This window comes from Hemitrygon akajei, chromosome 8 (assembly GCF_048418815.1).
Source record: "Hemitrygon akajei chromosome 8, sHemAka1.3, whole genome shotgun sequence".
NCBI classification, from domain to species: Eukaryota; Metazoa; Chordata; class Chondrichthyes; order Myliobatiformes; family Dasyatidae; genus Hemitrygon; species Hemitrygon akajei.
The window spans coordinates 49,473,806-49,499,254 of NC_133131.1; the positions used below are offsets into that span (position 1 = coordinate 49,473,806).

Here is a 25,449-nt window from a genome sequence, read left to right on the forward strand (position 1 = left end):
TTGTCAACCAAGCTGGGATTTCTGGATTACTGGATTACTGGTTGGGTAGCTGTGGAACCACTGAGCCATCATGTGGTTGGGTTGAGGTTTAAATTTGTAATCATTCTCCCTGTTGCTGTTTTGAATTTTCTAATTTGGTTGTAATAGCAGGAGAAAGGGGTGGTTTAAGATGATTTGTTCTTTCTGTGAGTAAGAAGTAAAAGTGATCTGTTTGCTCTTGTTCCTGATTAGTGAATTATCACTAGGTTTTCAGGCCAGGAAAGGTGGGAAGCCATGCTGCTGATTAGAATCTTCTTGGGTTCTTCTGATGGTCTAAAACAATGTGATATGCTGTAGGATAGTTTGTTAATCTTGCTGATCTTGCATGCCATGAATGGTGGACTGTTTATTCCACTCAAAAGTATTGTATTGCAGAGGGAAGCCTTTGATGTTGAGTCTGAGCCAGCTTCTTGTAGAGCAATCTGTTTCCTTCACACACAGCCCTGTAAATTATTCTCCCTCTTGTCTGTCCAATTGCCCTTTGAAATTCATTAATTCTGTCTCAACTAGACTTGCAGGCAATGAATTCCTGAGTTATTACTGCTTGCTGTGTTCGATATATAAAACAGCTTTTACCTGTGTCTACCCTGTATCTCTTGATCATCACTTTAGATTTGTGTCCCCTGGTTCTTGCACCAACCGCTAATGGTAATGAACTTTTGTAACCATAATATTTAAAGAATCCTCATTCAATCTTCTTTGCCACATCAAGAGAACAGTTCATGGTGGGTCAGATCCTCTAAAGTTCTCAATGCAGGTCTAGCACATTTGCACAGAAGAATCATTTTCCTCAATCATTTCCTATCACTGGTAGACAATACGAAACGCAAATAACCCTAAACCACGCAACCAGCTATCACACCGTTGCATTAACTCAGTGTGTGTTTTCTTATTTTAGAAACTCATCAGAAATGCTGCGTTTGGAAACTTCTTTGGTGTCTTGGCACTTTCACAATCTGGAAGATTATTAAAGGTAACTGCACTCTCCAAATGCCTCTTGAAAAAATCAAAGCCAACTGTTTTGTGTGTGAAGATAGAGATCTGTTTTTCCTTGGTGTGGTCTTGATAAAGGATAACCGAATAAAGGGTCACCGAATTACAGGAAGGATACTAATAAGGTTGAAAGAGTGCAGAGAATGGTATAAGAATTGTCAGGAAAGAACAAAGTTCAAAGTACATTTATCAATGTATGTATACAGTATACAACCTTGAGATTCATCTCCTAATAGGCAGCCATGAAATAAAGAAACTCAAAAAGAATAAAGAAGACTGCTAAACATCCAATGTGCAGAGAAAAAGAACACAATAACCAATAACTGCAAGCAAATGGCATTCTAACCTGAAGTCTGCTGAGAGAATCCAAGACCCTTTGTTCAGCAGTGAGCTGAACCAGTCCATTCCTCACCTCGGTGCCCTGACACCTTGACCTTTTCAATTTGACCCAGTGCCTAAATCGATGTCCAAACATCAGGTTCTTGCACCTTGACACGCTCTGGGGCCAGGACCCCATATTGTGACCACTGGGTCTTTTACCTTAAGCTCCCTAATCGCCTCAAGTTTATTACATAACACCCAATCCAGTATAGCTGATCCCCTAATAGATGGCTCAACAACAAACTGCTCTAAAAAGCCATTTGGTACGCTCTGGTGGCCAGAACTTGCCAGCTTGATTTGGCCTGTAACTGACCTCTCTGGATCAGCGCGGAACTTAAATTGATCAAATCTTGGGTTTTCCTCACTCTTGGTGATGGGCCCACCACCTCACCTTGCCTTGGTTCTGCCACATCAAATTGCCTTCAAGTCCAAAGGGAAGTTACAGACTATTGTTTGCGATGATCATTTGCCAGAAAAAAATGTAATTAAGAAAGTATTTAGTTGTTTTCCTTGTTTCGTTAGCCACCAGACAGAAGTGCTGTGTTTCACCAGCGCCATCTTAAACCGGAACTCCAAGGACGGAATGTCACATTCTTGGAAGTTGATGTAGTCCCCCGAGTAGCTATCCGAAAGAGGTAGTTGAGCAAATTATAGGAAAAGTTAAGAAGTAGAAAAAAATTAGGACATTAATAATGGAAGGGATCACTTGCCAATTAATTGGATTCCATTAGTCTGTAAAGGTGTAGAAGGCACAGAATTCATGTTGCAATCAGGAGAAATGTTGTAAGCAGCATGTAGCAAGCCCATCAAGGAGGTCGGGTAGTGTGCAGAGGAAAGGCTTCAATTATTTTGTATATAGCTGTGGGAAACAACGTTGATTGGGTTGTAAGAATGGCAGTGAGAAAATATTTTGTAATAGGTAATGTAATTCAGTAAGATTTATGGTTATGGAAGAGAGCAAGTGTGTTAGAGGAGGAAGCTTGCAAGTGAAGTTAGGCCAGTGTTTTGAAATGGAAGCCATTTAACAAAAGTGGAAGAAAAAACACTCTCTGTTGGCAAATCAGTGGTTAAATTAACCGGACATTTAAGGATGAGACTTAAGAAGTACAGTAGGGTAAGTGTACCTATGTAGAGAAAGGGGAGGACTGCCAAAGACTCTTTTATGTCGTTCTAAAGATGGCACCAGTGAACAACAGGACATCATGCAGATAATGCACAAATCAACTATTTTTATTACTACTCTTGTCAAATATGATTCTACTGCTAAGCTGTGTGGATTATGGACAGCTTGATGGTGTGTTTTTGGGCTGATTGACCAATCTCATGCTTTGCTATCTCCGAAGGAGTTCGGTGAAGTTTGTGGTAGAGTGTGCAGACTGGAGATGGGGCACGAGCCCACGATCAACTGCATTGCTTCTGTCTGATTGAGGTGTCGAGCAAGGTTGAAGTCAACAAGAGCAAGAATGGAGGATGAGTGGGTGTTCAGCACCATCTGCCTGCATTTGACCAGTCTTACTCCCTCTTGCTAGCTGCTAGCCAAGGAAAGTGCAAGAGTCTTGGGATCCATGTTGCAAGGATTGATAGGCGAGACGTGGATTCATTTTGTGGGATTTTGAGATTCATGTTGCATGTGTTTCTGGATTCTAGTTGCCATTTTTTTTGCTGTTTTTGAATGTTTGATCAGGGCAAGTGAAGTGGACTGGAGTGTTTCAGCGAAGAATGGCTCTGTGGCCTGCAGTGAACTAAGCTGAGTACTACTAGAGTCTGGTTTGATGTTGTTCGCCCGCTTTTGCTGTTTGCGCAATTTGTTCTTTTTTTTGCACATTGGGTGATGTTTTTCTAGGGATTGGTGCAATGATGTTTTGAGGCTACCTGGGGGAGGATGAATCTCAGAGTTGTATTCTGTGTATATACTTTGATAATAAATGTACTTTGAATCTTTGATTCATAAGTTACTTCAAAGTTAAAAGGAGTGAAAATGTCAAAAGTAGAGTTTATTGTCACGTGTATGCACGAGAGCAATGAAAAGCTTACCTGCAGCAGCGTCACGGGCACATTGCATCAGAAAAGCAGTATTCACAAGAAAAACATATTTTAAACATAAATCATACAGTTTTTACAGGACAAACAGAATTAGAACAGAAAAAAGCGTGTTGTGTAGTGGTCGTAGTGGAGCTAAGCATGTGATTAAGGTTGTACAGGTTGATTCAAAAAGTAAATGCTTGAAGTTATGTCAAATGCTGAGAGCTTGAGATAGCAGACAGCTTGCAAGACCGTGAAGTATAGAAGTGTGAAATTAAAAAAGAAATTGGGAAAACAAAGTGAAGGGATGAAAAGATTTTGATAAGTAAAATTAAAATATCGTTCAAGAACAAAAGATAACTAGGGAAAGAATAGAGTCATTTGGAGACGAAAAAGGTAACCTGTGTATTGTGGCATTTATTTAGGCTTTCGGACTTAGGGTATGCAGAATTTAGCCTTGGTTGTTGATGAATATTTTGGATCCTCTTGAAAAAAGAGCAATATCACAGATCATAAATGTGAGAAAGTCTGCAGATACTGGAAGTCCAAAACAACACACATAAAATGTGGAGGAACTTACAGGGTCAGGTAGTATGTATGGAAATGAATAGATAGTCAAAGTTTTGGGCCAAGACCCTTCGGGGACAGTTTAGAACAATACTTCCCCCAATCATTAAAAATGGAAGTATGAAAGAGGTTAGCATCTTTTTTTTTTAAAAAAAAGATGACTTGCCCCACCAGGATGAAATGTATGCCAGACTGTTAAAAGAGAGAAATGCAGAAGCTCTGACTACAGTGGTTTAAACCTTGTATTATTTCAGTCCTCCTTGAAAAGATCTGCCAGAGGTTTTGGAAGCTGTCAATGTGTTGTTTAATGATGGAGCTAGTCAATAAAGTAAGCATCTTCAGTAGTAGGCAGATGACAAATCTTTTCCAAGGGATTTTGCTTTGAAAGGTGCTGATTAATCAAAGGCAACAGAAAGTTGTATCTGTTTATCTTGCTTGGTTTTGTTGAAGAGATAACAGGCATGATCAGTGAGGACGTTGCTTCTGATGCAATTTCACATGTTTCAGCAAGGTTTTTCAGAAGTCTTGAATTGATGTTTAAAAAATGTAAAAGCCCAAGGAGGAAGGAAAATTGAATCCGATTACACTGGTCGGAAGCAGAGTAATTGTTAACAGGCATTGTATTGACAGCAAGCCAAATTCCACACAGTTTATTTTCCTTGGTCTGATGCAGTTTATAAGATATATTAATGATTTAGACTTAAAAGTAGGAGGGTGTGATTTTCTGTTTTTTAGTGTTTGCAGATGCTGCGAAAAGTGGCTGTGTTTCTCTGTAGTTTGTACTGTAGAAGTTTGCTTGTTCATCTTCCACATTATGTTTCTCAGTTCCTTCGGTTCTGCTTGAATTGAATCAGCATTCTCGGGTGTCACTTGTCATCTCACATTATTATCACAGCCTCACGAGTTCTTCTCCTTCTCTTATACTGTCCTCCAGGACTTCTATGAAGTCCAGCAGATCTCGTTTACTGCAGTCCACAATCTTTACCTGTTCTTTACCTACGTTCTTTACCTGTTGTCTTTCCAAAGTGACCTTGCCTGTCTGTTTCTGAAATGTTTACTGGTTTTGCATACTTTTACTAAATCACTCTCAAATGTCTATAATTATCTATATCTATTTTGAAGATCCAATATTAACCTGCCTGATTAAATGGCTGATTTTACTTTTGTTTATGGAAATGCAATGATATGTTAAGTTTGGATATTTAAGTTTTCATGTTTAATTCAAAATTGTTGCTAGGAGCCTGATGTTCTCTTGGAGTCAGTCCGACTGTTGCAAAGTCTCAGTCAATATAAGCAACACCTCCGGGATCTGCCAGGGAAAACTATTGTGGACATTCTATCTGAGGTAAGGCTTTGAATTAGACTAGTTGAATGTATTTTTAAAATGCTGAATTTTAATTGCTGGGATAGGGTTCCTCTTGTCTTGACCTATCACCCACAGTCTCCATGTCTAGCACCAATTCTCACTCTAAAACCAGAAGACCAATTCTCCATAACTTCTGTCATCTCCAACGGGATCCCACCACCAACCATATCTTTTGGCTCCCCCCCCCCCCCTCCAATTTTCTGCTTTTCGGAGGGATCGTTCCCTACATGACTCCCTTGTCCATTCATCCTTCCCCACTCATCTTCCTCCTGGCAATTATCCTTGAAAGCAGAACAAGTGCCACACCTGAATTAAACCATGGCTTTACTCAAGTAAAAATTCTGGTCCTGACATCAAGATATTCTCTTTGGTGGCAGCTCCACATTTTGAGGCATTAGTTCATCTTGGTTTTCATGCATAAAACCCATTTTTAAGCTGGGTTATAGCATAGTATCGTAATTGGAATTGTGATCGCGTTATGGATGGCATGGTAGCCTAGTGGTTAACATAACACTTTACAGTGCCAGTGATCACAATTGGTGTTCATTTCCTACTACTGTCCATAAGGAGTTTGAATGTTCTCCCTGCAAGCATGTGAATTTGCTCCAGTGACATGGTTTCCCATATTCCAAAGACGTGCAAGTTAAGATTAGTAAATGGTGGATGTGCTGTGTTGGGGCTGGAAGCATGGTGACATTTGCAGGCTGCTTCCAGGATAATCCTTGGACTTTGTTGATATAAATATCACATTGTTTCAATGTTCATGTGACAAATAGAGTTAATCTTCAAATCTTTATCTTCTTGTGACTCATTTAGTTGATGTAATGAGCAGCTGAAATCTACAGACAAATTAGCAATGGTAGTTACATGGCTTGTACAGAGATAACTAACTGGTCTCTTCTCAAGCACCAAACGCGAGTATGAGTGACTTCTGCTCCCTTTACCAAGAACTCAGTGCCTGTATTTCAGCTTATTCTAGGATAAACATAAATGGGACTCTGATGAAGACCAATCCTTAACTGCTTGTGATAGCTACAGGTTCAAATAGCTTTTTCTTCACTCGTGCCAGAATAATATCTAGTGGAGAGAATGCATAAAGAAAAATTACAGTAATTGTCCCAGAAAAGAGGTGCTGACCTTCAGGAAAGATTGTAAGCAGTAGGATGGAACTAAGAACAAAATAATGTTTTGGGGAGATCTGGTATTGTAGAGTTTTCCACAGATCAGTTGTCAAATATTAGATGTCATGAAAGAAAGTGTGCCGATTAAGTCCAATAAGAATGCAATTTGAGGTTAATATGAGACTGACTAACATAATGTACCGTAGATTCCGGACTACAGAGCGCACCTGATTATTAGCCGCAGGCTCTAATTTTAGAAATAAAATCAATTTTTTAATTGTAAAGGCCGCACCGGATTTTAGGCCGCACCGCTACTTTTAAATATACATACGTATCGGTAACACAAATTACGTTGCATATACTTTTTTACTGAACAGCACGAACAACATTCCAATATCTCCTAGCGACTGGTAAAAATATATATATTGCAGCCTACCAGGAAAAGTTATTGATCGACTTTAACTTAAAAGCAGCGTTTTCGATCGGGTCTAATCGGGTCTGACGCTTGCGCAATGCGATCGGGTCTAATCGGGTCTGACGCTTGCGCATTGCGATCGGGTCTAATCGGGTCTGACACGCTTGCGCAATGCGATCGGGTCTAATCGGGTCTGACGCTTGCGCAATGCGATCGGGTCTAATCGGGTCTGACGCTTGCGCATTGCGATCGGGTCTAATCGGGTCTGACGCTTGCGCAATGCGCTCGGGTCTAATCAGGTCTGACGCTTGCGCATTGCGATCGGGTCTAATCGGGTCTGACGCTTGCGCATTGCGATCGGGTCTAATCGGGTCTGACACGCTTGCGCAATGCGATCGGGTCTAATCGGGTCTGACGCTTGCGCAATGCGATCGGGTCTAATCGGGTCTGACGCTTGCGCATTGCGATCGGGTCTAATCGGGTCTGACGCTTGTGCAATGCGCTCGGGTCTAATCGGGTCTGACGCTTGCGCATTGCGATCGGGTCTAATCGGGTCTGACGCGCTCGGGTCTTGCTTCGAGTATTTTCCATGTTGATGAGGGTGAGTACAAATGACTGATTTACAATAATTTAATTGTGAAAGTGCGCTTGATTTATCGTACAATTTCATTGGACCTCTGTGAACTACTCATCAATTTTATTGGTCTACTGTTACGAGGCAAAATGTTTACGAGGCGGCATGAAAAAAAAACCATGTATTAGCCGCTCTGGATTATAGGCCGCAGAGTTCAAAGCTGTTCAAAATGTGGGAAAAAAGTAGCGGCTTATAATCCGGAATCTACGGTAATTGTGACAAATAGCTTGGAGGTGTTAATGAGTAAAATGGATAGAAGTTGTTTGGAAGAATTGAAAGGTCATGCTGATGTGATTGGATGAATTAGGTGAGGGGGTTTGTGTGAACAAGTTGGGTCTATTTCATTGCTATGCAGTACACTCTGGCCATGTTATCCTGTGGCCAACCCAAGCCCAATCCAATTTTTTTTTCAAATGGATATGTATATGTATTGAGGAATCAGTCTAAATGAATAAGATGATCAGATTCCCACCAACAGCTTTTTAAGCTGTGGTGTTGGACTGGAGACTGATCTAAAAATCTGTCACTCTTAGTAACTTACAGTAATTGAGTAGAAATAGTTCATTAACTAATGTCATTTCCTCTTGGGTGTTTAAATGTTTTATCATTTATTAATGAATATTACTGTTTTTAGAACATTGTGTGTTTCTATTTATTTGGGGTATTGGATAAAAAGGATAGAGGTATGCATGTCTATGATAAAAGCAGGGTCCATACCCTGTCGTTATCAAGGACTTGGTATAAATTTAATGTAGTAAAAGTAATGGAGAGCAGCTATCAAACAGTTTATATTTTGAGATTCTGCAGTGTTGGCAATCACGTGGAAGTAAATTTCTGTGCAGGATAGTTCATATTCTCTTTTCTAATTCTGCTTTACCTTGGCACAGACCCCAGAAGATGTTTTTAAAAAGATTCTGTTTGAAGCCTTAAAAGATGACATGTCGTCTGCTCTCAGCACCCCATCGCAGTTGCATTTGCTCTTGGTAGCTCTCCAACGCTTCCCAAATGTTCTGAAGCCTCAGAATCTGAAAACTTTGCTTGGATCCTCTTCTATTTTGTCATCAGGAAATATCCCCAAGTAAGTCATATATTTTAATGTTTAGTATTTAAAAACTCAATGGGTTTTGGGACTGATACGGGAACAGATGTAATCATTTATCATCTTTCATGACCCCACTGACTCCCAAAGCACTTTATGATGTGGCGGCTTATTAACCTTAGCTACCTACATCCTTTTTACAATTCCATAGAAACTCTTAGTTTGTGATTTAATATTTTCTCAAGAAAAAGCAATCTTTTTCCTGAGTTTTTTCAGTCTTTCATTGCTAGATTTTAAAATCCTTCTAGTTCTGTGGCCAAGCACAAGCCCTTGACACCTTATATACCCTACTTTTCAATTTAACCTTTTCCTTGACCTCCTTCGCTAACTATAGATTGTGCCTCTATGGGGTCTCTCTTTCTAATTGGGATACATTTCTGCTGAGTGTTATGGACAAGCTGTTGGATTATCTGTCACTGTTCATCTGACCTGTCTCTTGGCTTATTTCCCCAGTGTACCATAGACAATGCTGTCTACATACTATTATACCGTAGATTCCGGACTACAGAGCGCACCTGATTAAAAGCCGCTGGCTCTAATTTTAGAAATAAAATCATTTTTTTAATTGTAAAGGCCGCATCGGATTTTAGGCCGCACCGGATTTTCGGCCGCAGGTGTCCCACGTTGTAATATGAGATATTTAAACAGAAAGATATTACACGTGAGGATTTTTTTAACTTTTAATTAAATCCATATGGTAACAAAAACAAATACATATTGCAAATGCTTTTTTTCGAACTGTGCCCGTACGCGGCTACTTTTAAATATACGTTGCGTATACTTCTTTACTGAACAACATTCCAATATCTCCTAACGACTGGTAAAAAAATATATATATTGCAGCCTACCAGGAAAAGTTATTGATACCTTTAACTTAAAAGCAGAGTTCGCTCAGATCCAAAGCCGCTCGCGTAATGCGCTCCCTCCCTCCGTCCCGTTTCATCGCAAACCGGCATTTTCCCACAAGACACCGCGAAACCGGGTGTGACGTCATAGCATCCCGCGATGTAGTACAGAAAACAAATATAGTTTAAACTAAGTAGGCAGCACAATGCTTCGAGTGTTTTCCATGTTGATGAGGGTGAGTACAAATGACTGATTTACAATAATTTAATTGTGAAAGTGCGCTTGATTTATCGTACAATTTCATTGGACCTCTGTGAACTACTCATCAATTTTATTGGTCTACTGTTACGAGGCAAAATGTTTACGAGGCGGCATGAAAAAAATCATGCATTAGCCGCTTCGGATTATTGGCCGCAAAGTTCAAAGCTGTTCAAAATGTGGGAAAAAAGTAGCGGCTTAAAATCCGGAATCTACGGTAATTGTCTTTATTTAAATTCAAGACAGTAGTTACAATCCTCTGGTGTTCATCCTTAAACTACGTCTGAAATTCTAGCATGGTGCTTTTGAACTTCTTATTAATCCTTCATTACTCCCAACTAAATCTAAGCTATCCTATTTCCCAGATACTGTTCAAAGAAGCAATCTCTGATGCATTCACAAATTTTTCTATAATCTCCTTGCCAGTGTGAGGGTATCCAATCGATATGTAGACTGAAATCTCAGCTGACAATTGCACTTTCCTTCAGCCATGCCCTACATATTTTCCTATATATTCTGCCCTATTGAGAGGTCACACATTGGGAGTCTGGATACCACTCCCACCTGTGTTGTCTTTCCCCTGCTTTTCATGATTTCATTCCTCACAGATTCTGTATTATTACCACTGCCCTTATAGCATAACTCAGCACTGCTCTTCCTGTAGTTATGTAGAATTTGCTTTTCAAGAATACATATCATTTTCCTTTTTGGAAGTTACAATGGAATCATTTTTCCGTTTAGTTGGAATGCATTCTTGTTCTTCATAACTTGCCGTTTTGTTTCAATAGAATTCTCAGCCCCTTTGCCTTTTGCTAATTATCTTAAGTTTGTGCACCTGGTAACCAAGCTGTCAGCCTCTTGAAGCTGCTTATACTTTTACATAGCTTTGAGCATCTTTATCAGATCTTCCATAAAAGTAAAGAGTGCTTGATCTAACTGTTCATGTTACTAATGGAAGGTCAGTGACCTGGAACACTAATTCTGTTTGTCTTTGCACAGATGCTGCCTGACCTGAATATTTCCTGCACTTTCAATTTCAATTCAGATTTCCCATATCTGCAGTTGTTTATTTTTCTCTGTTTTTTAAAAATTAAATTTGCACTCCTCCCAGGAGAGCAATGCCACCACCTCTTTTTTTTTTGTCCATATCAACCCCTCAGGGCTGATACCGCTAGTAAATCTGTGTAGTCTCCAAGCCTCAGCACCCTGCACAAAGTAGGCTTCTCAAAATTGGTGGCAATAATGATGAGGCCTGCTTGCATTTGTACCATATATTACACCAGCCTTTCCTTTTGGTGCAGGTTAATTGAGTTGTTGAAACTTGCTGCTAAGTCTGTGAGGAAGGATCAGACTCTGCCGCCATTGGCCATGGATCTGGTGCGTGTTGCCTTACACGAGGGCACTTTTGAAAGATTTTGGAAGGAACTAGTGGAAAAAGGCTTGCTCAAAGACTGTTCGGGGCCCACCAGGTATGTACCAATGACATCACAGCATCAATGTCCAGTCATTAGTCTGCAGCTGCAAAAGGGATATTTGCATCCGCTGAGAACTCAGAATATTTCTTCAGTTCATAGGCAGTTAAATACTTCAAAGCATTGTCCGTGCTATAAAGTGGGAATGGTGAGATAATTTTAATTATTACCATCTTTTTCATGGCACTATAAATGCCTTCCAATTTTTAATCTCTGCCTTCCACCTTACCTACTGTTTTTTTCTTTCCCCTCTCCCCTCTCTGCATCTTCTTTCTTGTGGCACTTTTTCCCAACTCTGATGAAAGGCCACTGATTAGAAATGTTCCACGTTGTGTATTCTTTTAGGATGCTGTCTAACTGCTGAATATTTCTGGAAGTATTTTACACGTCAGATATTCAGTACCTTCAGTATATTGGTTTGGGTTTTTTGGCTGTAAATGCTCCTTCAAGGAGTGTTAGAAATCATGAGTTTTTCAAACCATAGTCTAGTGTAATGTTTTAGAGAAAAATTCTCTTTTGCCAGACTACGTACAGTTGATGCAAAATGCACTGTACTCGAGCTTCATGAGTTGTAGTATCATAAATTTAAATAAAAGCACAAGTAAATCATACATTAATCACCTAGACCACTGATTTTTGCTTTATTTAACTTTGGTGTAGTTAATTTTTTGCTGAAATCTTTATTGGTGTTATTTTTCTCCTCTGAGGTTGCCTATTCCAGCTCCCATTAGGCCAGTATTGTTTTTTCCAACCATAAGCTTGAGCTCTAGTCCCTACATCCCAGCTTGCATTCATTCTTATTTGTGTAGTGTCTTAGGCTCATTGAGCAACACCAGCTGATAGTCTGACTGCACCTTGAATTGAAAACTTATCTTTGTTTCAGTTCCCTTGGTCTTACATCTCCCCATGACCATCCCTACAACCTTCTGACATCAGTTCAGATTTTGAATATTGGAATACTTTTCAACCTAATTTTAACTACTCCATCAGGTTTTTTTCTGCTATTGAGGATCTAGATATTGATTACTGAAATGCTGTTAAACTTTGATGGTTAATATCTAAAAAGCATTTGGGTCATCAGGAAGGCTGCATGAACGATGCACAGATACTGTCTGATCTGTGCCACGTTGAGTGACTACTGGTTTGGTGGCATCTTTCAGATGACAAGCTGAATCAAATCTTGTGCTACTATTTTCAAGAAGATATAAGGAATTTGCCCTAATCTCCATCAGTATTAAAGGCCAACATTTAATTCAGTGTTTTAGGCCATATAGGGTGGAATTTTTAAACTATTTTAAACTTGTTTATTCTTATAAATGGGCATTTACAAGTAGCAGTGACAATCATGTTCCTTTACTTAGTCATGCTAAAATGTAATCTTACTATAATTTTGGAGAATACGAGAACTGAGCTTCATTTAACTTACAAAGAAAGCTACAAATCCCCAACAATTCAATCTCCCAACTGATTGAATTGGCTGGGGGTTAAGGAAGGTTAAAATCTAATCTTAATTATGCAGCTCAGGATTAAAAGTGTTAAATAAGCAATTAAATATGAACTTTGATTAAGTGGTAATAAAATCTATAGTCCTTTCACTTATCTCTTTCCAAGTCACAAAAAAATTAAGTTCTGTTTTTCCCCAAGAGGGAGGGAATCACCAGGCATCTCTGATATGGCAATGAAGCTTTCTGTCCTACTTTATTGCGTCAAACATGCATCTAATATAAATTATTATCTAATATATAAAAAATGGCAGGCTTGAGACTACCATTTTGGGGTCAGGAAGCAATTTTCAGGCAATTAGTTGTCATTTGGCCATTTTTATGGAAAATAAGTTTTCTTGTTTCAATCCCAATTTGATTTATTAGACCATAAGACTATACGGTATAAGAGCAGAGCTAGGCCATTTGGCCCATTGAGTGTGCTTCACCATGGCTGATCCAATTTTCCTCTCAGCCCCAATCTCCTGCCTTCACTCCATATCCTTTCATGCCCTGACCAATTAAGAATCTCAACCTCTGCCTTAAATATACTTAAAAATTTGGCCACCACAGCCATCCGTGGCAAAGAATTCCACAGATTCACCACTCCCTGGCTGAAGAAATTCCTCCTCATCTTCTTTCTAAAAGGACATCCCTCTATTCTGAGGTTGTGTCTCTGGTCTTGGACTCTTCCACCATCAATAAAGCATCCTCTCCATATCAATGCCTTTTACCATTCAATAGATTTCAATGAGGTCCCTTCATTCTTCTGAATTCCAGTGAATGCAGGCCCAGAGCCATCAAACATTCTTCTCATGACAAGCCATTCAATCCTGGACTCATTTTTGTGAACCTCATTGGAATCATCTCATTATATCTCCTTGTAACCTCTTGTGTTCTCTTATCCAGTTACCTGTGTTTCCGGTTACTTGGTGGTACGTTACCATTGCTAAATCTGTCTCAGCTCAACCTTGTTCTCACAGGAGAAGTGATGAGGCACTATGGGGACCATGTGGTTTCAGCCCAGGTATGTTATTTGTCTTTTGTAATGTTAAGCATCAGAATCCTTGATTCTCTGTAGCATTTCTTCATTTCTGGACTAAAATCTTCGCTGTTTGAGCAAGGTATTAAGAAAATAGTTCCTCTTGTTTAGCAGTATGTGAGGCAGGAAAGTGGTGGTGCTTTTTCAAGCATTTGCATAGATTTTTGGGGGGCAGAAAAGCATCAGTTTGAGATCTTTGCAGAACTTGAGACTGCCATACTCGCTGTACATAGCCTTATCCTTTGGTTGCTAATCTTGAACCGCCCAGTATGAACAATAACAACTTGCATTTGTACTGCCCCTGGGTTTTTAAGCCTCTGCAATATATTCCACAGATTCACCATCCTCTGGTTAAGGAAATTCTTCCTCAACTCTGTTCTAAATTCCTCTTTTCAACTCTATCCCTCTTTTCCGAGGCTGTACCCTCTAGTCCTAGACCCCCCCCCCCCCAACTATAGGAAACATTTTCCCTACATTCACTCAACCTCAGCTGTTCAACTTTCAATGAGATCCCCCTCATTCTTCTAACTTCTAGCGAGTACAAGCCCAGAGGTTTGACCTTTCTCTATTGTCAGCACATCCTTTCTTAAAGTAAAGACCCAAAACTGCTCACCATTCTCCAAGTGAGGCCTCACCAGTTCCTTATAAAGCCTCGGCATCACATCCTTGTTTTTCTAATCTAGAATCAATAAATGAAATAATTGAGAAGAGTTGAAATGATTAGATAAAACCAGAAATTGTTGTTAGATGATTTTAAAAGCTTGTGGCAGGATAGAGAGAAGCTAAGATGCGTATGCTCCATAGATTTTAGACTATGTGAAAGAATAGATGAAGCCCAGAATGCATGGAATTCAGTATGTGACTCTGAAGCTCTGTTAGAGAATGTACAAACGTTGTATATAGAATTTGAAGCTGAGCATTGTTCAGATTGGGCCTGATTGAGAAAGCTACATTCAGTCACCACTGTATTCGGTACACCTGTATACCTCATTAATGCAAATATCTAATCAGCCAATCACGTGGCAGCAATTCAGTGCCTAGAGCACGCAGTCATGGTCAAGAGGTTCAGTTGTTGTTCAGATCATACATCCGAATGAGGAGAAAATGTGATCTAAGTGACTGTGAAATGATTGTTGGTGCAGTTTAAATATCTCAGAACCTGCTTGTCTCCTGGGATTTTCACACGCAGTAGTCTCTAGAATCAGAATCTCTGTGGTCAAGAAGCAAGTTATCACAGTTTCTGGGAGGTTCCAGGTGGCAGTACATTTACTGCTACAGCAGACAGGTGCTCTGCTATGGTCAGAATCAGAGGTTGAGGTATAAACATTTAGAGGTATTTGCTTTTAACTGACCAACAGCTGACAGATCATGGAAGGGTTATCATAGGTCTGTAAAAATGCCATCACTTGAAAAGTCCCTTCCTTCCCTGGTAGCTGATAGATTGCTGGTACGAACTGGGCATGATGTATTAAAGGACTTAGTGATTTCTTAGGCAGGGGATTTACAGGAGAATGAGGTGTTAATGTTGAAAATAGCTAACAATCAAATCACAATCAGATTTATTATTACTGACATAATGTGAAATTTCTTTCAGACATAATCTATAAATTACAAAAATATTTAAATAGTGTTTTTAAAAAAAGAATTATAAGGTAGTGTTCCCGAACTGTTCAGAAATCTGCCAGTGGAGGGAAAGAAGCTATTGCTAAATCATTAAGTGTGGGTCTTCAAGTTCCTGTACTTCCTCCATAATAATAACGAGAAAGAGGCATGTCCTGGATGGTGAGGGTCCTTACTGATGCGTGATACCTTGAGGCATTGCCACTTGAAGATATCTTTGATGGTGGGATGGGTGTGCCCTTGATGGAGCTGGGTGTGTTTATAAACCTCTGCAGCCTCTTGTGATGTTGTACATTGGTGCCTGCATACAAGCTGTAATGTAACCTGTCAGAATGCTTTCCACCGTACAGCTGTAGAAATGTCACATCAAGGGTGAATTGATTATAGAGCTTTACACATTTTGAAAAAGCTTCTCATTACAAGATTGTGGTGATAGTAATTAAGTTATGAAGCCTTTGGAATGAATGGCAAACTCTTATTAATCTGTATTATATATTTTGAAATTACATTTTTATTTAGAGACCTGCCCAACTGTTGGTAGCCAAGGTTTTTGTTAATTTCATCATTTCTGTTAAGAAATCAATGAGAATAATACTCTTGGAGTGCAGCCCATCAAACTAAATCAGAATTTAATGTAAGCTATCACTATTCAGATCTAAACAATAAATGCAATATTTTGAAAACTAGATTCAAAGGTGTACCAGTAATTGAACCATAAAGATAATTTAAGAAATATTTGAAAATTCTCTAAGTTTCATCTAAGAGTTAAATAATGAGCCTTAAAGTTGTGGGGAAGAGTGGTTAGCCTGAGAATTCGATGGCAAACATTGAATTATGAATAAACTAGCAAATACAATGTAGAAACCGAGTATAGTAGTTACTTGAAAACTAACTAAAACTGTGAGAGACTAAGCCAGAGTTAATCGACACTGTATGACACACTTCCAGATAATGAAGTTCCAAATCAGAAAGGTATGTTTGATCCTTTGTTACGAAACCAGCAAAGACGAACAATCTTGTAGCAAAAAAAAGTAATGAAATTAAAACAACACACACAAAATGCTGGTGTGTTGTTTGAATCACCAGCAGTTGAAAAACCAGCATTTTGTGTGTGTTGTTTGAATTTCCAGCACCTGCAGATTTCCTTGTGTTTGCAAATGAAATTACATTAGCAATATAAGTGTATAATAGTGTAACTAACGATACTAAGTGGTATAATAGTGTAATTAATGTAACTAAGCATTCCAATTAATGAAGTTAATGATCAAATAGCATAACTAAGTGAAGTGATCAAAAATGTATTATCCCCCATGGCTAACTCCCTCTCCACTAGATTAGACTAAACTAAGACAAAGCGTGAATACATAACAATACTCATTTGCTTCTACTACGCCCCAACCCACATGACAGATTACCATAATAAACACACCACAAAATACAATACAGACAGAAAATAAATACAATGCTACTACAGAGAGCTTCTGTGTTTGTGGAGGAGAAGATAGATCTTTAGAGCTGTTACAGGAAAAATTGATGTGAAACAAGTAAATGGCCAAGACATATCCTTATTTCTTCTTCAATGAGCACAAGATATTCCAGACAACTGAACCAAGAAACTAATAATGTCTTACTATGCAGCAAATAGTGTAAAATACACAAGTTTGAAGCTGAAATGTAAACTTTAAAAATTTATAATCTTGAGATTTCAATATGTTTAGTATCATTTTCATGTACGTAAACACTAAGACAAAAAATGTAATTTTAATTATCGCACACCCTTTCTAATCCTTTAAATTTTGCTGACTTAGATATAAAATTGATGAGTTCATCATCAATTAGGGAACTGGAGCTGCAGCTCGATGACCTTCGTCTGGTCAGGGAGAGTGAGGAGGTGATAGAGAGGAGTTACAGACAGGTGGTCTCTCCAGGGCCACAGGAGATAGAGAAATGGGTCACAGTCAGGAGAGGGAAGGGGAAGTGTCAGGTACTAGAGAGTACCCCTGTGGCTGTACCCCTTGACAATAAGTACTCCTGTTTGAGTACTGTTGGGGGGGGGGGGGAACAGCCTACCTGGGGGAAGCAACAGTGGCCGTGCCTCTGGCACAGAGTCTGGCCCTGTGGCTCAGAAGGGTAGGGAAAGGAAGAGGATGGCAGTAGTGGTAGTCGGGTTCAGACAGGCGATTCTGTGGACGCAGGAAAGAAATTCAGTTGGTAGTTTGCCTCCCAGGTGCCAGGGTCCGGGTTGTTTCTGATCGCGTCCAAGATATCCTGCGGTGGGAGGGAGAACAGCCAGAGGTTGTGATACATATTGGTACCAATTACATAGTTAGGAAAAGGGAAGGGGTTCTGAAAGAAGACTACAGGGAGTTAGGAAGGAAGTTGAAAAGCAGGACCTCAAAGGTAGTAATCTTGGGATTACTGCCTGTGCCACGCGACAGTGAGAATAGGAATAGAATGAGGTGGAGGATAAATGCGTGGCTGAGGGATTGGAGCAGGGGGCAGGGATTCAGATTTCTGGATCATTGGGACCTCTTTTGGGGTGGGTGTGACCTGTACAAAAAGGACGGGTTGCACTTGAATCCCAGGGGGACCAATATTCTGGCGGGCAGGTTTGATAGAGCTGTTGGGGAGGGTTTAAACTAGTTTGGCAGGGGGGGCGGGAATCAGAATGTGAGTGCAGGGATTAAGGTAGAAGGACAAGGGCATGATGCTAAGAGTTCGGAGTTGATGAGGAAGGACAGGCAGGGGACAGAACATAACTGTAGCCAGTTAAAGGGGTTGAAATGTGTCTATTTCAATGCTAGGAGTATTAGGAACAAGGAGGATGAACTTAGAGCATGGATTAGTATGTGGAACCACGATGTTGTGGCCGTTACTGAAACTTGGTTGGAGGAAGGGCTGGATTGGATGATGCAGGTCCCGGGGTTCAGTTGTTTTAAAAGGAATAGGATGGGAGGTAGAAAAGGGGGAGGGGGGGTGGCATTGCTGGTCAGGGATAGTATCACAGTTATAGAAAGGGAGGACGCTGCAGAAGGAGTGTCCACGGAGTCAGTCTGGGTGGAAGTCAGAAGTAGGAAGGGATCAATCACTGTGCTGGGAGTAGTCTATAGGCCCCCAAATAGCCCTCGGGACACCGAGGAGCAGATAAGCAGGCAGATTTTAGAATGGAGCAGGAAATACAGGGTAGTAGTTATGGGTGATTTCAACTTCCCTCATATTGACTGGCACCTCCTGGGTGCAAGGGGGATAGATGGGGCTGAATTTGTCAGGTGTGTTCAAGAAGGATTCTTGACACAGCATGTGGACTGGCTGACGAGAGGAGAGGCTATACTGGATCTAGTTCTGGGTAATGAACCTGGTCAGGTGACAGACCTCTTGGTGGGGGAGCATTTTGGTGAGAGTGACCACAACTCCCTTAGCTTCAGCACAGCTATGGAAAGGGATAAAATCAGATGAAATGGTAAAGTGCTTAACTGGGGAAGGGCTAACTTTGAAGGGATGAGGCAGGAACTAGCGAGAGTAAATTGGAAACAGATGTTCAAAGGGGAAAGCACAGAAGTATTGTGGGAGACGTTTAGGGACCACTTGAGCTGGGTTCAGGATAGGTTTGTCCCACTGAGGCAAGGAAAAAGTGATAGGAAAAGGGAACAGTGGCTGACGAAACATTTGAGGCAACTCGTCAAGAGGAAAAAGGAAACATATGTTAGATATAAGAAGCAAGAAGTAGGAGGGGCTTATGAGAAATATAGGGTAGCCAGGAAGGAGCTAAAGAAAGGACACACACAAAATGCTGGTGGAATACAGCAGGCCAGGCAGCATCTATAGGGAGAAGCGCTGTCGACGTTTCGGGCCGAGACCCTTCGTCAGGACTAACCGAAAGGAAAGACAGTAAGAGATTTAAGTAAGATTTCCTTTCGGTTAGTCCTGACGAAGGGTCTCGGCCCGAAACGTCGACAGCGCTTCTCCCTATAGATGCTGCCTGGCCTGCTGTATTCCACCAGCATTTTGTGTGTGTTGTTGTTTGAATTTCCAGCATCTGCAGATTTCCTCGTGTTTGCTAAAGAAAGGACTTGGGAGAGCTTGAAGGGTGCATGAGAAGGCCTTGGCATGTAGGATTAAGGAGAACCCCAAGGCGTTCTATGTGTATGTGAAGAATAGGAGGATGACGAGAACAAAGGTGGGACTGGTAAAGGATAAAGAGGGCAACATGTGCCTGGAGGCGGAGGAAGTTGGGGAGGTCCTAAATGAATACTTTCCTTCAGTATTCACAAGTGAAAAGGATCTTGATCAGGATGAGGTCGAAGTAGAGCAGGCCTGTGTGCTGGACAATGTGGACATTAAGGAAGAAGTGCTGGATCTTCTTAAAAACATTAAGATTGCTAAATCCCCAGGGCCGGATGTGATACACCCCAGGTTGTTGTGGGAATTGAGAGAAGAGATCACAGGAGCATTAGTCATGATCTTTGAATCGTCTTTGGCTGCAGGGGAAGTACCGGAGGATTGGAGAATGGCAAATGTATTTCCCTTGTTTTAAAAAGGTAATAGGGAGAAACCTGGGAACTATAGACCGGTGAGTCTTACGTCAGTGGTATGCAAACTACTGGAAAGGATTCTTAAGGATAAGATCTAATCGCATCTAATCTAATCGCAGTGGATGTGGTCTACATGGACTTTAGCAAAGCATTTTTACAAGTTCCCTCATGAGAGACTCATCCAGAAAGTCATGAGGCATGGGATAAGTGGAACCTTGGCTGTTTGGATAAAAAATTGGCTTAAAGGAAGAAAGCAGAGGGTAGTTGTGGAAGGAAAGGAGAGGAGAGAGAACAGGGAATTATAGACCGGTTAGCCTGACGTCAGTGGTGGGAAAGATGTTGGGAGTCAATTATAAAAGAGGAAATTACGGCACATTTGGATAGCAGTAGAAGGATCAGTCCGAGTCAGCATGGATTTATGAAAGGAAAATCATGCTTGACTAATCTTCTGGAGTTTTTTGAGGATGTAACTATGAAAATGGACAAGGGAGAGCCAGTGGATGTAGTGTACCTGGACTTCCAGAAAGCTTTTGATAAAGTCCCACATAGGAGATTAGTGGGCAAAATTAGGGCACATGGTATTGGGGGCAGAGTACTGACATGGATTGAAAATTGGCTGGCTGACAGGAAACAAAGAATAGTGATTAACGGGTCCCTTTCGGAATGGCAGGCTGTGACCAGTGGGGTACCGCAAGGTTTGGTGCTGGGACCGCAGCTTTGTACAATATACATTAATGATTTAGATGAAGGGATTAAAAGTAACATTAGCAAATTTGCTGATGACACAAAGCTGGGTGGCAGTGTGAAATGTCAGGAGGATGTTATGAGAATGCAGGGTGACTTGGACAGGTTGGGTGAGTGGGCAGATGTGTGGCAGATGCAGTTTAATGTGGATAAATATGAGGTTATCCACTTTGGTGGCAAGAACAGGAAGGCAGATTACTATCTAAATGGAGTCAAGTTAGGAAAAGGGGAAGTACAACGAGATCTAGGTGTTCTTGTACATCAGTTAATGAAAGCAAGCATGCAGGTACAGCAAGCAGTGAAGAAAGCTAATGGCATGCTGGCCTTTATAACAAGAGGAATTGAGTATAGGAGTAAAGAGGTCCTTCTGCAGCTGTACAGGGCCCTGGTGAGACCCCACCTAGAGTATTGTGTGCAGTTTTGGTCTCCAAATTTGAGGAAGGCCATTCTTGCTATTGAGGGAGTGCAGCGTAGGTTCACAAGGTTAATTCCCAGAATGGCAGGACTGTCATATGTTGAAAGATTGGAGCGACTGGGCTTGTATACACTGGAATTTAGGATGAGAGGGGATCTGATTGAAACATATAAGATTATTAAGGGATTGGACACGCTGGAGGCAGGAAGCATGTTCCCGCTGATCGGTGAGTCCAGAACTAGAGGCCACAGTTTAAGAATAAGGGGTAGGCCATTTAGAACAGAGACTCGGAAAAACTTTTTCACCCAGAGAGTGGTGGATATGTGGAATGCTCTACCCCAGAAGGCAGTGGAGGCCAATTCTCTGGATGCTTTCAAGAAAGATAGAGCTCTTAAAGATAGTGGAGTCAAGGGATATGGGGAGAGGGCAGGAACGGGGTACTGATTGTGTATGATCAGCCATGATCACAGTGAATGGCAGTGCTGGCTAGAAGGGCCAAATGGCCTACTCCTGCACCTACTGTCTATTGTCTATTGAAAGTATTCTGCCTGGAGGTCAGTGACCAGTGGAGTGCCACAGGGATCTGTCCTGGGACCCCTGCTATTTGTGATTTTTATAAATGACCTGGATGTAGAGGCGGAAGGATGGGTGAGTAAGTTTGTGGATGACACGAAGATTGCAGGAGTTGTGGATGGAGCTATAGGTGGTCGAAGGTTACAAGAGGATATAGACAGGCTGCAGAGTTGGGCAGAAAAATGGCAGATGGAGTTCAATCCAGACAAGTGTGAGGTGATGCATTTTGGAAGGACAAACCAGAAGACTGAGTACAGGATTAATGGTCAGTTACTTAAGAGTGTGGATGAACAAAGGGATCTTGGGGTTCAAATCCATACTTCCCTCAAGGTTGCTGCACAGGTTGATAGGGTAGTTAAGAAGGCCTATGGGATGCTAGGCTTCATTAACAGGGGGATTGAGTTCAAGAGTAGAGAGGTCATGTTGTAACTCTACAAATCCCTGGTGAGACTGCACTTAGAGTATTGTGTTCAGTTCTGGTCACCTCATTATAGGAAGGATGTGGAAGCTATGGCGAGGGTGAAGAGGAGATTTACCAGGATGTTGCCTGGATTGGAGAACAAGTCATTAGAAGCAAGGTTAGCAGAGCTGGGACTTTTCGCTTTGGAGTGTAGAAGAATGAGAGGGGACTTGATAGAGGTCTACAAGATTATGAGAGGCATAGATAGGGTGGATAGTCAGTACCTGTTTCCCAGGGCACCAATAGCAAACACCAGAGGGCATATGTACAAAATTAAGGGAGGGAAGTTTAGGGGAGACATCAGGGGTAAGTTTTTTACACAGAGGGTTGTGAGTGACTTGCCAGGGATGGTGGTGGAGGCTAAAACATTAGGGGTATTTAAGAGCCTCTTGGACAGGCGCATGGATGAAAGAAAAATGGAAGGTTATGGAGTAGTGTGGGTTTAGTACTTTTTTTAAAGGATTATATGGGTCAGCACAACATGGAGGGCTGAAGGGTCTGTGCTGTGCTGTTCTATGTTCTATAATCTTCTCTACAGGCTGTGTCATTATTGGCACATTGCAAACATTTACAAGATGGACTAGGTCACTGTTCCCAATCCATTAAGGCCCTTGCAATAGCAGCACATGCTTAAAGAAAAGTAATGCACGTTAAAAATTTACTCACACCCCATGAAACAAGGGCTGAATTGTGAAAGTGTTTTCCAGTGCAAGTAATTTGTAACTTACTGAAATCTTTGGCAGCTCTTTGATTTCCAGCTACTAGCTAAGTTTGAAAATCAGCATTCTGTGAAGGATTTTACTATGTGTTGGCATTTTTCTGAATTGCTGTCAATTTTGTGCTATGTTGTTGGCAATTACTGACAGTTGAGCCCTAGTTACAGCCGTCAAATCAAAGGCAATGAATAAAGTGAAGCACGATGCTGGTGAAGGTAATGGGTACACAGAGGTGCTGGAATGCTTCGTTCTGGTTCTGTGTTAGTGCCTTTAAAAGCTCTATAAGATAATCTGATGGCAGCATAGTCTAATTTAGTATTCATGCTTTAAATGGTGACTTGTTGCAGGCAGAATGTGGACCCTTTGATCACTAAGTGGCTGCACGCTGCTAGAACCATTTGTTAGCTTGATGGTTCTAAGTGGTACTTGCTCAGCTGCCCGGGTGGGCTGCTATTGATCTAGCTAGTCTGAACTGAGCCAGAATCAGGTTTATCATCGCTGACATACACCGTGAAATTTGTTGCTTTGTGGCAGCAGTACAGTGCAACATATAAAATGTACCATAGTTTATAAGAAATGCTGATTTTAAAAAATATAAATGAATAGTGCAAAAAGAGTGCCAATATAGGTAGTATTCATGGGGTCATAGTCTGTTCAGAAATCCTATGGCAGAGGGGAAGAAGCTGTTGCTAAAATGTTTAGTGTGTCTTCAGGTTCCTGTACCTCCTCTGATAGTACTAATGAGAAGGGGGCATGTCTTGGGTGGTGAGATCCTTTACGATAGCTGTCCCCTGTTGGAGGCATCACCTTTTGAAGGTATCCTTGACTGCAGGGAGGCTGCTGCCCATTGTGGTTGAGTTTACAACCCTCTGCAGCTTCTTCTGATCCTCTGACCCCCACCATACCAGACTGGTGATGCAACCAGTTAGAATGTTCTCCATGGTCCTTCTGTAGAAATTTGCTATCTTTGGTGACATATCAAATCTAAAAGTCCTACTGAAGTATACCTACTAGCATGCTTTTTTCATAATTGCATGAATATATTGTGCCCAGGATAGATCTTCAGAGATGTTGACACCCGGGAACTTGACACTGTTCCTTTGACCTACCCTTCCTGAAGTACACAACCAATTCCTTGGTCTTGCTGACGTTGAATACAAGGTTGTTGTTATGACACCACTCAACCAACTGATCTATCTCACTCCTGTATGCATCCTCGTCACCATTTGAGATTTTGTTGGTAATAGTCGTGCCATTGGAATCTCTATCTCAATGCGGCAGTGTATCTTAACCATATAACAATTACAGCACGGAAACAGGCCATCTCGGCCCTTCTAGTCTGTGCCGAACGCTTACTCTCACCTAGTCTCACCTACCTGCACTCAGCCCATAACCCTCCATTCCTTTCCTGTCCATATACTTATCCAATTTTTTTTTAATGACAAAATCAAATCTGCCTGTACCACTTCTTCTCAGTATCTTAACTGAGCTCATGATTATTGTTAACTTTCCTGTAAGCTGTATTAACTCTTCAGCTACTGTTTCTCAAAATCTATCTCTTTAATCAAACTGTTGCCTTCCAGTCCTGTGTGACTGATGTGAGATGCTTGAGAGAGAGTTGATTTAAAGACGAAATGTACCTGTGACTTTAGGTTTTGTAGCTTTGATTTGGTGAAGAATGGCATTGTTCTAGTCCAGTGAAAGTGGGCTTGGGATGTGGGGATGTTTATTATGGGGACTGAAAATGATTTAATAAAAATATTTCTTTTTTAGTTACAAAAACGGTTCAGATTTGCACCTGAAATGGAGAAGTATGTTGACTCATTTCTTGAAAACACCCAGGATGAGGCAAAGCAGTTCATGGTGATAAAGGGGTTCTCATGCCTCACTAACAATGGCCATCCCGTTATTCCCAGCTATTGGAAGGTAGTTTGTCATCTACAGTCTTCAGTTTTGTTGAAGTACGTCGATTGGTTGAAAAACATGTTCATCAGCCCAGACTTGAACAGCTGCGTAGACTTCAGCACCAAGCGACAGAAAGAGAACCAACAGGCAGCTGACCAGTGAGTTGCTGTTCAATTTACTGAACTGTTTTGCCTCTATGAAACAGGAGATGGCACTAGATGACAGGGAACATCATTGATGTGTAGGGGACCATGAATAAGAAAATGCTGTTTGCACTTTGTCTTGTAAGGAGTGAAACCCATTGGCAATTATGTTTTTGAAGTGTTTATGAACTTTGATCATTCTGACCCTCTTTAGAAACTTAAAATCTTCAAGATATTGTTGGTTTGAGTTTTTAAAATGATCTAAGTGAGTCTAAGCCTAGGAGCAAGACAAAATAGAACCCTACGGGCTTTTTGGCCCACAATGTTGTGCTGACCTTTCAACCGACTAAAAGATGAATCTAGTCTTTCCATCCCACTTAGCCTTCCATTTTCCTTCGTCTATGTGCCCATCTAAGAATCTCATAGATGTCCCTCATGTATTTGCTTCTACCACCACCCCTGACAGCACGTTCAGTGCCCCTACCACTCTGTAAAAACAAAACTTGTTATCAGAAAGAGCCCAGGGCGAATTTTGGAAGTGCGAAAGCCCCAATGAGAATGAATGTATGATTTTTGACTGAACAGGTAAAATATGACTAGGATGA

General features: G+C 41.0%; 1 protein-coding gene across 1 annotated transcript in view; it reads left to right on the plus strand.

Annotated features, from left to right (window-relative positions):
• mybbp1a (MYB binding protein (P160) 1a) overlaps positions 1–25,449 on the plus strand; it is a 113,170-nt gene that overhangs the window by 18,119 nt on the left and 69,602 nt on the right. Inside the window, exons 4-9 of the mRNA XM_073053819.1 lie at positions 938–1,012; positions 5,240–5,347; positions 8,426–8,616; positions 11,043–11,210; positions 13,604–13,721; positions 24,570–24,859. Coding sequence (XP_072909920.1) covers positions 938–1,012; positions 5,240–5,347; positions 8,426–8,616; positions 11,043–11,210; positions 13,604–13,721; positions 24,570–24,859 — 950 coding nt within the window. The remainder of the gene's footprint in view (positions 1–937; positions 1,013–5,239; positions 5,348–8,425; positions 8,617–11,042; positions 11,211–13,603; positions 13,722–24,569; positions 24,860–25,449) is intronic.